Here is a 13,989-nt window from a genome sequence, read left to right on the forward strand (position 1 = left end):
GTGCGTGTTCTTTATTGTTGTGGAAATATTTAATTTGGGTCAAAGATAACAAAACGAAAGAAGAACTTAAAAAAAAGATATTTTAAAAACTAGCAAAGGGCTGGATCAACCAAAAAGTGCTTGGCCATAGATTAGCATATCCGAATATGACGTTGAACGCCTGGATTCGAATACTGGCGAGAACATCGTTATTTATCCATTAGTTTGTATCATAACATAACTACTAGGAAGTGTACAGTAAACAGCTGAGTACAATTTTTTTTCGCGAAGTGCACTATCTGTCAACAAGTTTTGGTTGTGTGTGTGTGTATTATAGTTAAGAACCATAACACACAAAAACAACGAAAAATGACGCGAACTAGTTACATACACAAAACCAGAGTTGCACTAATCACTGATTTTCACAGATTGTGCACTCAATATTTTGTTGTTGGGCAACTGCCACTACCTGTAAATGAATATATCTAGCGCTGTTTTACTCTACTGTAAATATTTACTGGAAAAGTACGCAACAGACCTATTATCATCTGTGTGTACAATGACCTTCGTGTTCCAGAGACGATCGGCACTTATGGACCGCAATGAGCTTGATCCCTGATAGGAGCTTGAAGAGGATCACTAACAACAAGCTACTAACTACATGCTACATGCTAATGTGTGGCTACTACAACAACATTAAATGGTCATGAAGCAAAAAAATGTCTGTTAATGGAAGGTATATATTGTAGAATCTTGTGCGGATGGTTATTCATCTCTTTTTTATACCTCCACCATAAGATGGGCGGTATACTAATTTCGTCATTCTGATTGTAACTACTCGAAATATTCGTCTTAGACCCCATAAAGTATATATATTCTTGATCGTCGTGAAATTTTATGTCGATCTAGCCATGTCCGTCCGTCTGTCCGTCCGTCCGTCTGTCTGTCGAAAGCACGTTAACTTCCGAAGGAGTAAAGCTAGCCGCTTAAAATTTTGCACAAATACTTCTTATTAGTGTAGGTCGGTTGGTATTGTAAATGGGCCATATCGGTCCATGTTTTGATATAGCTGCCATATAAACCGATCTGGGGTCTTGACTTCTTGAGCCTCTAGAGTGCGCAATTCTTATCCGATTGGAATGAAATTTTGCACGACGTGTTTTGTTACGATATCCAACAACTGTGCCAAGTATGGTTCAAATCGGTCCATAACCTGATATAGCTGCCATATAAACCGATCTGGGATCTTGACTTCTTGAGCCTCTAGAGCAATTATTATCCGATTTGCCTGAAATTATGTACGACGGATTCTCTCATGACCATTAACATACGTGTTTATTATGGTCTGAATCGGTCTATAGCCCGATACAGCTCCCATATAAATCGATCTCTCTATTTTACTTCTTGAGCCCACAAAGAGCGCAATTCTTATTCGAATTGGCTGACATTTTACACAGGTCTCCAACATAAATATAATTTAATTGTGGTCCAAACCTGACCATATCTTGATATCGCTCTAATAGCAGAGCAAATCTTTTCTTTTTTTTTTTTTTTTTTTTTTTTTTTTTTATTAAATTCATTTATTACATAGTACTCCAATACATAAAATATAATGCCCCAGCGCCACATGGACATTTTTGGGGCGAGTTGGCAATAAAAACTTTTTCAATTTTTAGTTTTTAATACATTGTAAATATAAATAAAAAAAAAATGAACAAAAAAAGTTTACGAAGCAAGAAAATAAAAAATAATATATATCACATTAGAAGCATTTCCATATTATCCATTAGATACAATTTTAGATTAGACTTAAAACTGGAGATTCTGGGAATATTTTTTATACTTTGAGGAAGATGGTTATATTCAGAACAACCGGAATGCTCAATTCGTTGCCTAGTGGTTTCAAGTCTACACCTTTTTACGTGAAGATTGTCACTATTTCTAGTGTTGAACCTAGTCTGATTTTGATTAAATGTTATCACGTGGTAGCCAATGTTATTTAGTGATTTATACATGTATGTTAAGAGTTGCATTTTGTAAAGCCCACATATTGGCAAAGTAGTCTTAGATATGTTTTTGAATAATAATTCGGTACAATACCTTTGTGGAAGATTGTAAACAATCCGGAGAGCTTTGTTTTGGGACCGTTGCAAGGATTTAAAATCTGCGTTTTTTTTGCCAGCGTATATCATAGGCAAATAGTTATAATGGCTATGTATAAGGGCATTGTATAGTAATAGCTTGGTATCCTTGTCGAATTTATTCTTAAATTTATAAAGCAGGCCAATCGCTGGAGTTACTTTTGACTTATATCCTTTTTTTTTGCCTAAGAAGAGATGCCGGGAAAAGAACTCGACAAATGCGATCCATGGTGGAGGGTATATAAGATTCGGCCCGGCCGAACTTAGCACGCTTTTACTTGTTAGATGTTAGAATCTGTTTAATATCTACATCAACGAAGTTAGCAACTTGGCTGGGACGCGTATTTAGAGCCGCCTTTTCGGTGATTGAAATGGAGGCTACCTTTTGAAGCGCTGAATCTCTCGCTCTGGATCAGATAGATTTAACCTAACGTCACTGGACAAAGTGCGATAACAGCCCATTAGACACCGCTTCGGCAATGTATAAGGTAGTGATCTTTGTCCCCTGTTGTAGGCGGTTAAAGTTTAAGCTCAATGATAAGAGGCCTTCTTTATTTATGCCGAGTCGGAACGAAGTGCCGCATAGCGACACCACTTGGTAGAGAAGATTTTAACATGGCAGGATACCTCACAAATGAAGCCAGCATTAGTAAGGGGATAACCACCGCTGAAAATTTTTCTGTTGCTCGCGCCGGGATTTGAACCCAGGCGGTTGGGGTCATAGGCGGATTTGCAAACCTCTGCGCCACAGCGGCCTCCAGATCAAATCTTACATATATTTCAATGATACATCTAGGAGCTCAATAAGTGTAATCATGGCAGCCGTTGTACATACCGGATTGACCCGCTGAAGTCCTTCACCGGTAAAAGCTGCCGTCTCAGTGTATAATACATTGCTACAACAACAACCAGTGTAATTGGGAGATGGATTTATATGGGAGCTATATCAGGTTTTAGACTTTAACCATGCTTGGCACAGTTGTTTCAAGTCATAAAAACGTCATTGTACAAAGTCGGATAAGAATTGCGCTACCTAGAGGCTCAAGAAGTATAATTGGGAGATCAGTTTATATGAATATATGTTTTGATATAAACATGCACCGATTTCCAATCCCAATCGACCAACACTAATAGGAAGTATTTGTGGAAAATTTCAAGCGCCTAGCTTTGAGGGAGGGTATAATAACTAATGATGGTGCAGCAGTAACCCTGCTGAAAAACAACAAGGCAGCAGGAGCCTATAGGTTTCCGGCTATTCGTATTTGACGTACATAAGAAAAGTCTTCTGGGTACAGATATTGACAGCACATATGTAAAGCACATATCGTGTGACAGCAGCTTTAATATAACCATCAGGCTTTGCTGCAACATACGCAACTCCTATTGAAACAAAATTTAATGTTCCCAAATTTCTCAAAAATCTCTAAAATTGTTCATGTTAAGCTCCCATGCAAAAAATCAATCAAACGACTGCCGCCAACGATTTCATTTGGTTGTGTTCATGATGTTCATTCCAGCTGGCATCTAGAGTTGCCATTACTGCATATTACAGAAGTGTTTTTAACTATGGAAAATATTTAAACCATTTTTTTCTCATTTCAAATTTAGCAAAATTATTAAATTGTTCTAAAAATCATTTGAATTTTGAAACAATTTAATTTATTAAATTGATTTTAATTGTATCTCTCCTTGTAAACAAACGATTGGTAAAAAAATTGTTTGCTTGCAATGTAATTCACATATGAGTTTTTTTTTAAATAAATAACCTAGGCAACCCTGTTATAAACTACGGACCAAACATTAACGCAATTTTGTGTTTATTTGTTCATTATTTAAACAATGTCCAATTTAAAGGATAGAAACGAAAGGAAATGTCGACTTTGCCTAGTAGACTCGGATGCTGAAAAAATGCAAGACCTATTCTCCAAATCGGAATTTCCAGATTCACAGGATATGGTGGACGACAGTATTCCTCAAGGGGACGACTTTTCAAAATTGCCTTTATTTGCAAAAGTTGAATATTGTTGTGGTGTTAAGGTTTTGTATTCATATATGACCTGTATTTGATTTCGTCAATCCAATGACTAGGTTTCTATTTTTCAGCTACTTCCTAAGCCACAAATGCCTACCAAAATTTGTATCAAATGCATCAACATCATAAATATGTGGTCAAATTTTCGCCAAATGTGCTGCAACTCTCAAGCATTTCTAGCCTCTCAAATTCATGTAGTCTCAGAGGAAGATGTTGTGGCAAGCAACATAAAGAATTTACAAAAAATGCGCTCGGAACTGCTCAAGAAAACTACAGAAAAACAACAAGAGCAGCAGCAGGAAAAACTTCAGCCAATTGGAAAGAGTGAACAATTAGTTTCTATAAATTCCACAGATTCCCATATTGAAATTGACTATATTGTGGAAGAAACGGACGATGTGGTAGATGATGATCATCGAGATGAAGACTATGTCTATACGGAATACGATAACGAAGCATGTTCAGACAATGATACAGATACCAACGATTCAAATACTGACATCAAAAGTTTTGATCTTACAAAACTACAAGAAAGTGATTTTGCAGAGATTTTATCTGCCGATGATTTTGCCGAGGCATTTGATTATCTAAATGCCGACAATGATGAGGAGCTAGAGAGAATTATTGACCATTGTGCCAACAAGAATGTTGCATTGCAGACGCTACGGCGTAAAGCTGTTGCCTCGAATATGAGAGAAAAATCGGCAGCCCTTAAAAACAATAGTAAAAGGAAACCAAAGGAGAAAGTTGATGCTGCGGCCAAGAAGTTAATGAAGCCATCAATGTTTATGTGTAACATTTGTGGCAATGTATATAGCAAGAAACCTTTATTCCAGTATCACATGCGTATGCATTCGGATGTTAAACCATATCAATGCGAGTAAGTACATAGGAATTCCAACACATACAAAAAAAAAAAAAAAAACAATTTTTTGCAGCAGATATTAAATAGCTGTTATCAAGGTTTTTAAGATATAAGAAAGAATAAGAATACTGCCAATTGTAAAAAACACCTTGCAAAACCTTTGTCAGGTATTCCTTGAGTCATATATTGCTTAATCCCCTCCCACTCTATGCCCACGAGTTGGCCCGATATAAAATCTATTCCCTAACCGCAGGACCTTTCCATTGCACAAGTTGGGCATAGACCTGGGAATTAACATTGCCTGCACATAGCCTCGCCGGCTGCACAATCATACTAATATTCTTCCTATCCGTCTCGTTTTGCTATGATAGCCTCGGTATCCGTCTCGTTTTGCTATGATAATAGCTTCTTCGTTCCAACGTTTTATATGCCCATTCTTCGCTCATGTTTTTAACTCAGCTCGCGTTACCACAAAGGACTTCGCTGATGGAATAATTTTATAGGGCAGAAAAAGATATAGTAAAACTATCTCCAAATGTCTTCAATTTAATCTCATTTTAAAATTTAATGCAAGAAATATTAACCAATTATCTTTGCTTTCAGAATATGCAGTAAATCGTATCGTATAATGAGCGATTTAAGAAACCACATGTATCGTCATACGGGTGAAAGACCATTCAAATGTAAATTCTGCGATCGTCATTTCATGGACAGAAGTTCAAGGCATCGTCATGAAAGGTATAGGGTAACAAAAAACATCTATATTTTTTATTATTCTGTATTTTTTCTTTTGAACAGAGTACATACCAATTCCCGCCCTTATACCTGCAGTGTATGCAATAAAAGTTTCACCTATTCCGCTATACTAAAGAATCACATGAAATTACATACAGGCGAAAAAGATTACATGTAAGTATTATGTTGCCCATCCATCTATATGGTATGTTAAACGATTTTCTTTATTCCAAAAATAGTTGTGCGGTTTGTAATAAATCATTTACATTGGCCCATCAACTTAAGGCACACATGTTAACATTAACTCATCGTCAGAAGGAAGCAGCTTTCGAAGCCGAAGGTTATAAAGTTATCTTTGAGGCTGTTGAAATGACAAAAGCCGCCAAAAATTAACTAAGTAATGAAAAGTATAAAAGAAGTACATCTTTAATACCATTTTACAATTGTACATACACACAAAAAAAGATCAAGAATAAACATGGAAAAATATAGAATTCAGTAAGCAGGAAAGTTTGTGCGATATTTTGAGGCCTCAGGTTCCGAGCGGGACACATACAACCTTGGCTGGAACTTTGTGGTCCGATCTGAGTGGTGTTCATCGCTGCCATGAAAAGCTTAGCTGCGAGCTATCGGGTGCGTCCACAGGTTGCGGATAGTGGAATGCTCCATTCGGAGTAGCAGCAACGGCAGTCGTAGGCAATTAGCGGTATCCAGCTGAGTCTCAGTGAGAGGCCTAGCGGCACCGGCTCTTGCACAAATACTGAGTGCTCGATTTAACGAGACGAGCTTTTGGTGCCTTCAAATCGCCAACTCCACATGCAAATGTGGATACAACAATATAAACAAACATCCAACACATTGACATCAATACCATCCATGAAAGAAATGCGAAGCCCGAACTGCTTTGGTTTGCCAAAGGAGGTGAACTTTTTCAGGAACTATGGATGGCGGCCGACCTACAAGGTCGGCATTCAGTTGCTAGCTGGGCTGCACTGTAAAATTGCAAATTTTGCCCATGAACAGGGAAACAGGGACAAACTTCTCACATATCAATGAGTGCAGTCCGATTCCAGTTTAAGCTCAATGATAAGGGACCTCCTTTTTATAGCCGAGTCCGAACGGTTTGCCGCAGTGCCACACCTCTTTGGAGATAAGTTTTACATGACATAGTACCTCACAAATGTTGCCAGCATTAGGGGGGGAAAACCAACGCTGAAAATTTTTTCTGATGGTCTCGCCAGGATTCGAACGCAGGCGTTCAGCGTCATAGGTGGGCATGCTAACCTCTGCGCTACGGTGGCCTCCGCTGTACTGTATTCACGTGAATATTGTCTAGACCTGCCCAGTCTATAGGTTCTCTCTTAAGGCCAAAACAGAATGAGCCCATTGAGGTTTGGTTTTGAGAGTCGCGTTGCAAAAATGCAACTCTGCACACAAATTCCACAAAAGCAACGCGGAAAATTAAAAAATGTAAACTTTGGCACTTGAAAGTGACCGTCATTCTGTGTTGCCACACGTTAAGAAGTGCTTTAAGTCGTCAAAGTTAGAAATTGTTTAACTTTTGCGAGTTGCTTTTTTAACAATTGTTTGCAGAGTTGGATTTTTCAACGCATCCAAAGAATAAGATTCAGCCCAGCCGAAATTCGGGCGCTTTTACTTGTTTCGTTCTACCGATATCCAACGTACTAAGATGATTCTTTATCCGTTGTTTTTTTTACAATGTGTTGTACACTGAGGCGGCAGCCCTTGCCCATGAAGGACTTCATGGGCTCAATCCGGTACGTGGAATGCTCCATACGAAGGGCAGGGCAGTCGCAGACAATCAGCGGTATTGAGCGAAGAGTCTAAGTGAGAGGGCGGGCGGCATTGGCTCTTACACAAATACTAAGTGCTTACTAAGTGCTTATAATGCTCGATATGACAAGGGGTTATAGCCGCCTTTAAATAACCAATAGCCATCCCATTTCCACGGCGATCGGTCCTTTGGACCGAAACGAGTTTGCTCACCTACAGGAGCTTGACGAAGTTAGTCATCTCCTTATATCTTAAAGAAAATTTAACAAGTAAAAAGGAGTTAAGTTCGGCCGGGCTGAACTTTAGATACCCACCACCTCGGGTATATATGGAAACCACCTTTCGTCATAATCCGGTGAAAAATGCATAATTTATAGGCCCATAGGAGCTTTATCGAAATATGGTCCGATTTGGACCACATTTGACACGAATATTGAGTGGTCTAATAAGTACGAGTCATTGTACAATTTTGTAGAACAAAATATTGGTCTTTTTGGTAGCCATATCTAAATATAGACCGATCTGAATCATATACGACCCGGATGTCGAAAAGCCTAACATAAGTGTGTCAAATCTCAGCGAAATCGGATAATAAATGCGACTTTTATGGGGCCAAGACTTTAAATCGAGAGATCGGTCTATATGGCAGCTATATTCAAATCAGAAACGATCTGGGTCAAATGGAAGACGGCTGTCGAAAGGCCTAACACCACTCACTGCCCCAAATTTCGGCGAAATCGGACAGCAAATGCTCCTTATATGGGCCAAGACCTTTAATTGAGAGATCGGTCTATATGGCAGCTTTAACCAAATCAGGACTGATCTGAACCAAATTGAAGAAGAATGATGAAGGGCCTAACACAACTCACTGTCCCAGATTTCGGACAAGAAATGCGCCTTTTATGGGCCCAAGACCTTAAATTGAGAGATCGGTCTATATGGCAACTATATCAAAATCTGGACCGATCTGAGTCAAATTGAAGAAGAATGATGAATTCAAATTTCGGAGAAATCGGACAATAAATGCGCGTTTTGTGGGCCCAAGACCTTAAATCAAGAGATCGGTCTATACGGCAGCTATATCCAAATCTGGACCAATCTGAACCAAATTAAAGAAGAATGTTGAAGGGCCTAACACAACTAACTGCCTTTTATGGGCCAAAAACTTAAATCGAGAGATCGGTCTAAATGGCAGCTGTATCCAAATCTGAACCGATCTGGGCCAAATTGAAGAAGGATGTCGACTGGCCTAGTACAACTCACTGTCCCAAATTTCAGCAAAATCGGATTATAAATGTGGCTTTTATGGGTCTAAGCCCCTAAATCGTCGAATCGGTCTATATGGGGGCTATATCAAGATATAGTCCGATATAGCCCATCTTCGATCCTGCTTATGGACAAAAAAAGTGCAAAGTTTCAGCTCAATATCTCTATTTTTAAAGACTGTAGTGTAATTTCAACAGACAGACGGACGGACATGGCTAGGTCGTCTTAGATTTTTACGCTAATCAAAAATATGTATACTTTATATGGTCGGAAATGGATATTCGATGTGTTGCAAACGGAATGACAAAATAAATATACCCCCTTCCTTCGGTGGTGGATTTAAAAGGCATGTAGAAGCATAGTTTTGAAAAATTTAAAAAAGTTGTTAAATAAAAAAACCAAAATATTTTATTATGTCTCTATGTACGTGTGATGAACTTGCTCCACTGTTTTGTGTAGGCTGGTATTTTGATGGGCTTTTAACTGATGAGCTAATTTAAAGGATTTGGCACAAGGTTCACATCTGAAATTATGTTTAACGACAATAAAGCAACTTAATAATAAACATTTGCAAAAGTGTTAAGTTATTTTACCTATATGGTCTTTCGCCTGTGTGAACTCTCATGTGTGCATGCAGGGAGGTGGCCAAACCAAAAGATTTTCCACAATTATCGCAAGTAAAAGGCTTCTCATTTGTATGAATTCTAGAGAGAAAGAGAAGAGATAAGAGAAATTTGAAGAATATCTTCAATTAAAAAATTCAAAATTCCAATTGCAATTACCTCTCGTGTCGAATTTGTGTACTGCGATCTGTGAAACGTCTACCACAAAATTTACATTCGAAAGGTTTTTCACCTGTGTGGATACGCATGTGAGCTTGAAGATTGCAGGCCGTTATAAAACGTTTCAAACAGATTCTAAAAAAAATGTAGTTTATAAAATAATTAATGGATAATAAATAAGTTGGTACTTGATGTTACCCCCTACTTACTCGCATTCGTGTGATTTTTCCTGCCTATGAATCTTCATATGTTTATTCATAAGATGACGATTGCTAAAACTATTGCCACAGAGTTCACAACAAACACTTTGTGATATGATGTTTGGTAAAGGTTTCCTAGTACTAGATAAATTACTTAATTTTCGAACTAAGCGTTTCTCATGTCTTATGTCATTTGCCATTTGTTGCTGTAATTTAGAACTTTTCATTGATATGCCCATGGCTGTGTTGTGTAGTGGACTATTGTTACTATGCTGGCTGGTGGTGCTACGCTCATCTATAACAAAGTCATCGATTATATATTCAGTGTCTCTATTGTTAGAAATGTTGGAATTGCCGTCCTCCAAATCTATTTCTTCCTTCGTTACCACAGTTGAGGTAACATAACTTTGATTGTCATCAAACTCTTCGTCGTTGTGTTCATAGTCATCCTCTTCCTCATCCATATGATGTTTTTTATCTTGCTGTTCTTCGTCCATTGGTAGGTAATCTACATCATCTTCATTATAGGACTCTTTAGGACTTTCTGTATGCTGTTCGTCTTCATTACGATTTTGCTTAATAGTATTTATGATGTAGTAAAGCTCATCATTTTCATCAATCTGTTGCTTAATATTTGTACCCGCAGTGCTCTCTGTTGCCGTATGCTCTATGAAATTCTCATTTGTATCGTCATCGTCAATACTGAAAGTTTCCGTTTCTTCTAGCATATGTTCTACTAAATTTGTGGAGGAAGAAGATGGTAAGTTAATTTGGTCATTGTACATCTCCAATTCGGACTTGTTTGTATGCCCTGGCTTAAAATTTCCTTCTGCCTCTTGGTTGTTAGCAACATCTTCAGCTGGAGTTTTTACATAATTTTGGGAATTCTTATGTTCCAAATCTTCATTTATGTTATCGCCAACTAATTCTAGAACCAATCCCTCTTCATGCTCAATTATGGCTTCATTTACATTCTTTGTAGTTCTTGTAGCTACTTGAGACTCTGATGGCAATTTTTTTTCTCCAGCCTTAATTGTTTTTTGATCCATATTATGATTCCTGCTTTGTTTAGGGCTCCGTTGTTCTATGTGCTCTTCCTCCGTTTTATGGTCTAAAGATACACCATCGTCGCTATCATTTAATGCTGATATGTCCATATCCTCATTATCGTCGTCGCAATAAAAATTGTCATCTGGCAATTCCTCTTCTAAAATATCCTTGCGATGTTCCTGCCTAAACATATTACTAGCCGCTTTGGTACGTTGTATTATTGACTGCAGGTTCCTATCGGATTGTCGACAAGTTGTGCGAAAATACACTGCATATTTAAGTATCTTGATGCATTTGAGACAAATTTTATCCGGAAGACCATCGTTGAGTTTCATCTGAAACATAAGAGCATGTTGATTTAATTCAAATATTGGAAAATTCATTGACACTATTACCACAACGCCGGAGAATTGGTAAATGTTTGCTGCAAGTTTGTTTCCCTCTTCAAAGAGAGGCTTTAGCTGTCCATTTTTATCACTGCTTATTTTACTATCTTCTATGAGACACACACGGCATATATTCCAAGTTATGTTTATTTCCATAATTTTATTATTTTATGATTTGTATTTATTTACAAATTGCTCTCCAATTTTCACTCGAATCAAACAAACAAAATGTTTAGGGGTAAGAAAGAGTTTTTGGCATGACAAATCACTGAACATACCAATGTAAAGCCACTAGGGAAATTTATACAAGGTAAAGTCACTAGCCCAGCTGATGCAAATTGCCAATTTCAAACCCTAAGACCTTATTTGACTATATTTTTTATTAAGTAAAATATATAATAATGAATAGCTACTCAGTTGAAACAACTTCAATGAAAAAAATAATAGTTTTAATTATAAATTATTGGGTTGCCCAAAAAGTAATTGCGTATTTTTCATATAGTCGGCGTTGACAAATTTTTTCACAGCTTGTGACTCTGTAATTTCATTCTTTCTTCAGTCAGTTATCAGCTGTTACTTTTAGCTTGCTTTAGAAAAAAAATGTAAAAAAAGTATATTTGATTAAAGTTCATTCTAAGTTTTATTAAAAATGCATTTACTTTCTTTTAAAAAATCCTCAATTACTTTTTGGGCAACCCTACATGGAACAAGATACGAATTAACACAAAAAAATTATTGGTGAATGATTGACTACTCTTGGCAGAATTAAGAAAGTAAAGTCACTAGCCCAACAACAACGAAATCAGCTATACAACCCTGTGGGAATGGAGGAAATTCCCACCAGGCTGTCACATAACTGTACACTGTTAAATTTATATACAAATCTTAATTCTCATTATCAGGTGTAGTAGCCAGAAGATTAAAAGATTTATCATTACTTCTTACTTCCTCTTTCTAATAGCCTCGTCTTCTCACGATCCGGGTTCTCGGCATCCTACCGAATATTTTACTACGAACATAGAAAGCAGTGGGTCACAAGCGCCGTCATCGTCCACTTCTGCGTCCTCATCGTCTGACTATGTCGGTGAGGTGTAACCAGTGGATACATTTCCGATCTTGCTTTGGCCTCACTTCACTACGTGAGTATAGTCATACTGGATATGGCGCAATGTGCTGAGCGAACATAGCCAGCAGTGGGTCACAAGCGTCGTCGCCTTCTGCATGCTCATCGTCGGACTATGTGACCTCCGACCTCTCCTCTACGGCAATATACGCAACGGCAGCTCCCCGCCCAAATATTGCCGGGAAGTGTATCGTTTTTGCAGCTAAACTGCAACGGACTTTGTGGCAAAATCGATGAGATTGTGGATTTCATGAGTCGGAAAGATATATTGGTCACAGCGATCTAGGAGACAAAGCTGATCAACACCTGCAGCTTGCACAGTTGTTACGGATACAATGTGCTACGTAAGGATCGCTCAAGGAATGGAGGTGGTACACCATTTCGTTATACACCATTCCGTGCAATATAGACCCATCTCGCCTGCGCCTGGCGCTAGTGACCCCTACATGGAGTGCATGGGGATAGCAGTCAGGTCCGGTACTGCCGAGATGAAGCTATACAACGTGTACATAATACCGCCGGTTAGCAGCTGTGTCCCGATTAATGGTCAAGCTTACAACACCGACATAAGTGGGTTACTGGTTCTGGCCATAATCGTCTGGTTCTAGAGGACTTTAATGCGCATCACACTTCATGACATTCTCCCCTAGGTAACGACCAGCGGTGCAAAGCTTTGCCAGAGCAGATTGAATAATCCACGTTTTTCACGGTGATTGAGGATGCCACCACTAGGATTACGAGGAGGTGCAGCAGCTCGCCTGACATTTCCATTGCATCCCCTGATCTCATGATTGACGTATCCTGAAAAGCCGTCATAATTCTCACCATCAACTGACCACCTAACTTCATAACCTCTGATCGCCGGACGTTTATCAATCAGAAGAAGGCCGATTCAGAGAATACACAAATCGCCGCTTCAGTGAACTGACATCCTTCTCGAATGTGCTAGTTGCCGAGAGGAAATTTCGAGACATCATTAACGCAACAGCCACCCGCTTTATACTGAAGAATCTGGACCAACCTGGAGTTGCTTACCTTACAACTGTTCTCAACCTATCTTTGAACAGACTTAAAGTTATCGATGTCTGAAAGATAGGCAGAGTGACGCCTGGAAAGGACCCCAGTAAGGGCGAGTCATACAGACCAATCTCACTACAAATACGCCTAAGGTGAATAATCGAACGAAATGATTCCGATATTCTCCCCACATGCCACAGCAATTTGCGATAAAGTCAAAAGTAGAAACAAGGGCCTCAAGTCACTTACCGGCACCACTTGGGTTGCTGACAAAGAAAACTTGTTGACTACAAAGCAATTGGCCGGTTTTTGGTAAGTAATGTAGCGCCAGAGTGGTCTCGTCAGATCAGATCTGTAAAAAATACCGCCTATCGAACTGCGACGGGCTGTCTCCTCAGTTCTAATGTGGACCACCTCCATCAGAAGACAAAGATTTTACCCGTGCGAAGACATAACCACATGCTGTCTAAGCAATTCCTTCTAGGCTGCTATCGCAGAGACCATCCAAATCATCATCTTAAGGATAGGTATCCATCGCCCAGAAGCCTTAATTTAGATTTACATGATTTAGAGCGTGAAGTTCACCGCTACAAAAGAGAACCTCTAGATCAAGCGGATC

At 38.7% G+C, this 13,989-nt stretch overlaps 2 protein-coding genes across 2 annotated transcripts; one reads left to right on the forward strand and one right to left on the reverse strand.

Moving 5' to 3' along the window:
* Positions 1–3,900: 3,900 nt before the first annotated feature.
* On the forward strand, positions 3,901–6,254 carry LOC106086237 (zinc finger protein 37). Its single transcript, XM_013250817.2, has 5 exons — positions 3,901–4,157; positions 4,224–5,032; positions 5,621–5,755; positions 5,816–5,926; positions 5,992–6,254. The coding sequence occupies exons 1-5, from the start codon at positions 3,960–3,962 to the stop codon at positions 6,143–6,145; spliced, it is 1,407 nt and encodes a 468-aa protein (XP_013106271.2). The 5' UTR covers positions 3,901–3,959; the 3' UTR covers positions 6,146–6,254.
* A 2,950-nt stretch (positions 6,255–9,204) lies between these two features.
* Positions 9,205–11,462, reverse strand: LOC106086235 (zinc finger protein 510). The gene is made up of 5 exons (XM_013250815.2): positions 11,240–11,462; positions 9,804–11,179; positions 9,595–9,729; positions 9,406–9,516; positions 9,205–9,335 (listed from the first exon to the last, which is right to left on the reverse strand). The coding sequence occupies exons 1-5, from the start codon at positions 11,384–11,386 to the stop codon at positions 9,224–9,226; spliced, it is 1,881 nt and encodes a 626-aa protein (XP_013106269.2). The 5' UTR covers positions 11,387–11,462; the 3' UTR covers positions 9,205–9,223.
* Positions 11,463–13,989: the final 2,527 nt, after the last annotated feature.

This window comes from Stomoxys calcitrans, chromosome 2, assembly GCF_963082655.1.
Source record: "Stomoxys calcitrans chromosome 2, idStoCalc2.1, whole genome shotgun sequence".
NCBI classification, from domain to species: domain Eukaryota; kingdom Metazoa; phylum Arthropoda; class Insecta; order Diptera; family Muscidae; genus Stomoxys; species Stomoxys calcitrans.